The sequence below is a fragment of the Pongo pygmaeus genome, chromosome 12 (assembly GCF_028885625.2).
Source record: "Pongo pygmaeus isolate AG05252 chromosome 12, NHGRI_mPonPyg2-v2.0_pri, whole genome shotgun sequence".
NCBI lineage: Eukaryota > Metazoa > Chordata > Mammalia > Primates > Hominidae > Pongo > Pongo pygmaeus.
In genome coordinates, this window is record NC_072385.2 from 26690517 (window position 1) to 26693221 (window position 2705).

Sequence of the window (2705 nt, forward strand, 5' to 3'; positions counted from 1 at the left end):
TTATGCACCCTCTATTTAAGATCTGGTTTAATTTAATGTTGTATGTATTTGTACACAATTTTACTGAAGTTAGGCTTTGTCTTAGAATAGAAGATTATCCTAAAAAGACTAGTGAAAGAGTTACGAGAATTTGGAGAATTAGTTGGGAAATCATGCCCCAGAGGAATTACTTTAGGCAAAACAAAATTGGTGGAAAAAAAAAAAAAAGCAGTAGTTATCGGATCTGCCATGTTTTCAAGTTCTATAGTGGAAAATGCCAGGTACTTTGGAGGCACTTTCTGGAGGAAGCCAAACTTTCACTGAGGCTTAAAGATGATGAACAGTTAACCAAATAAAATTGAAATGTTTTATAATTGCCATTAAATCCTTGATATTTAAAAGGAGAAGCAGTATGGTTCACTAGAAAGCATTCATTCCCATGCATGGGTCCTGGAGAATCTTTAATTCAGTCTTTTATCACAGGTTCACATTCCCTCATAAAAAGGTAACAGTTGGATGCATGTCTGGAGGAGCTCTTGGGCTTGTCCTATTGCATCTTTAACTTCTCATCTGCAACTTTAGCTATGGCCATTTGGGCTGTGCTTAGAAAACGGCCATACTCAGGGCACTGTAGAATGAACAGTCTTTCCCGTTTAGGCATTTCTCCTTCCACTTTAACTTTTGACTCTGTCTTCAGGGCATTTCTGTTCTATTAAGCTTCTTAAGTGATGAGTGGTCTGGTGTTTGCCTTATGCAACTCAATTTAAGATCAGTTCATGTGAGATCTGGCAGAAAGAAGGCTGGGGTGGAGTGTGGAGATATTGAATATTGCACATGTAGCATATGAAAGGCAAATATGGATTTTAATTCAGAAATGGGCTATATTTTATTTATATCGTTAAGAGTAAATTAATTATACAAGGGATGTATGGCAAATAGGGTGTAATTTTTTTCATCAATCCCAATGAAGCAGAGTAACTTTCCTTTCTTTCTCCTCAGAAATACAGAATCACACATACTGCAGGACTTCCAGAAAGAAATCATCCACTGACTCTTAAAAGTAAGGAACTCTGTGTTCTTACTCTGAGGTCTACATAACCGGGATCTTATAAGTAAGCCAGAGACATCAAAATGGCTTTGCCTAGAAGCCAAAGCCATTGGTCCAATGAAGACGTCTTGAGGTTACTGGAATGCATGGAGAATAATCTCCCATCTGATGACAACGGCACGTTCAGCTCAACTCAGTCACACATGGACTGGGGAAAAGTAGCTTTTAAAAACTTTTCTGGTGAAATGTGCAGACTCAAATGGTTAGAGATTTCTTGCAGCTTGAGAAAATTCAGCACTTTGAAAGAATTAGTCCTGGAAGCTAAGAAATGTGTTAAAAATACAAACGAAAGCCAAAAAGGCAGGAACCATCCAGACTTTCCAAAGAGGCCCCTTACTGCTTATATCCGCTTCTTCAAGGAGAATTGGCCCCAGTACTCCCAAATGTACCCTGGGATGAGAAGCCAGGAACTGACCAAAATCCTGTCAGAGAAATACAAGGAGCTCCCAGAGCAGATGAAACAGAAATATATTCAGGATTTCCAGAAGGAAAAGCAAGAATTTGAGGAAAAACTTGCTCGATTCAGGGAAGAACACCCTGACTTAGACCAGAAGGGCAAGAAATCTGATATCTCCAAGAGGGTTCAAACCAAAGTGCAAAAGAAGGTTCAGAAAAATATTGAAGAAGTGAGGTCTCTTCAAAAAACAGATCGATTTTTCAAGAAGGTAAAATTTCATGGAGAGCCTCAGAAACCCCCCATGAATGGATACCACAAGTTTCACCAAGATTCCTGGTCAAGTAAGGAGCTGCAACATTTGTCCCTGAGGGAGCGCATGGTAGAGATTGGCAGACGCTGGCAGCGCATCCCGCAGAGCCAGAAGGATCATTATAAGAGCCAGGCTGAGGAGCTGCAGAAGCAATACAAAGTGAAATTGGATCTCTGGCTCAAGACTTTGTCACCTGAAGATTATGCTGCATACAAAGAATCGACCTATGCTAAGGGTAAGAATATGTTGATGACAGGAGGTCCGCAGTCCTCATCAGCAAAGGGTCTGCAAGAAGGGTTTGGGGAGGGGCAGGGGCTCCAGGCTGCAGGAGCAGATGCATCACAGACTATTTGGGTAAACTGCCATGTCTCCATGGAACCAGAAGAGAACAGGAAGAAAGATGGTGAAGAGGAAGAAAGCAGTACCTCTTTAGACTGCAGTAGTGGAGAAGAAATGGAAGTTGATGTCTGAGGGCAGTGACTCTAGTGCAGCTTCCTCAGAGGACTTCTAAATGGGACTCTACCTGACTCAGACTCCGCCTGACTCAGACTCCAGGGTCAGGCAGAGTTTCTCCACAAAAGCCCATTCATGCCATTCGTGTCAAGGAAAAGGGACTCTCCTTCTGCCTCTTTTTACTTCTTTGCTTTTTTTTTTTTTCTCTCTTTTCTGCCTTCCCCGCTCTCCTCCTCTACACAAAGTAGGAGAGGTTGGAAAGAAGCAACTTGGTGCAGCACCCTCTTACATCAGGATTACAAACCTGGGAGGGACTCTTTGGGGAGAATAAATATAAGTTTCAGCCAATACCAACCTTATCCTTAAAAAACAGGCAAATATCCTCCCTTTCCCAGTGAATTCTCTGCAATTAATGCTTCTGGAATGAAGCGATGATTAGGTGTAGGGTACACACTGTA

The 2705-nt window shown here is 41.6% G+C and overlaps 1 protein-coding gene across 1 annotated transcript; it reads left to right on the forward strand.

The window, feature by feature from the left end:
• The first annotated feature begins 1110 nt into the window (after positions 1–1110).
• On the forward strand, positions 1111–2265 carry LOC129030505 (putative upstream-binding factor 1-like protein 6). Its single transcript, XM_054475895.1, has one exon. It carries the CDS (start codon positions 1111–1113, stop codon positions 2263–2265), a length of 1155 nt encoding a protein of 384 aa, XP_054331870.1.
• The last annotated feature ends 440 nt before the right edge of the window (positions 2266–2705 follow it).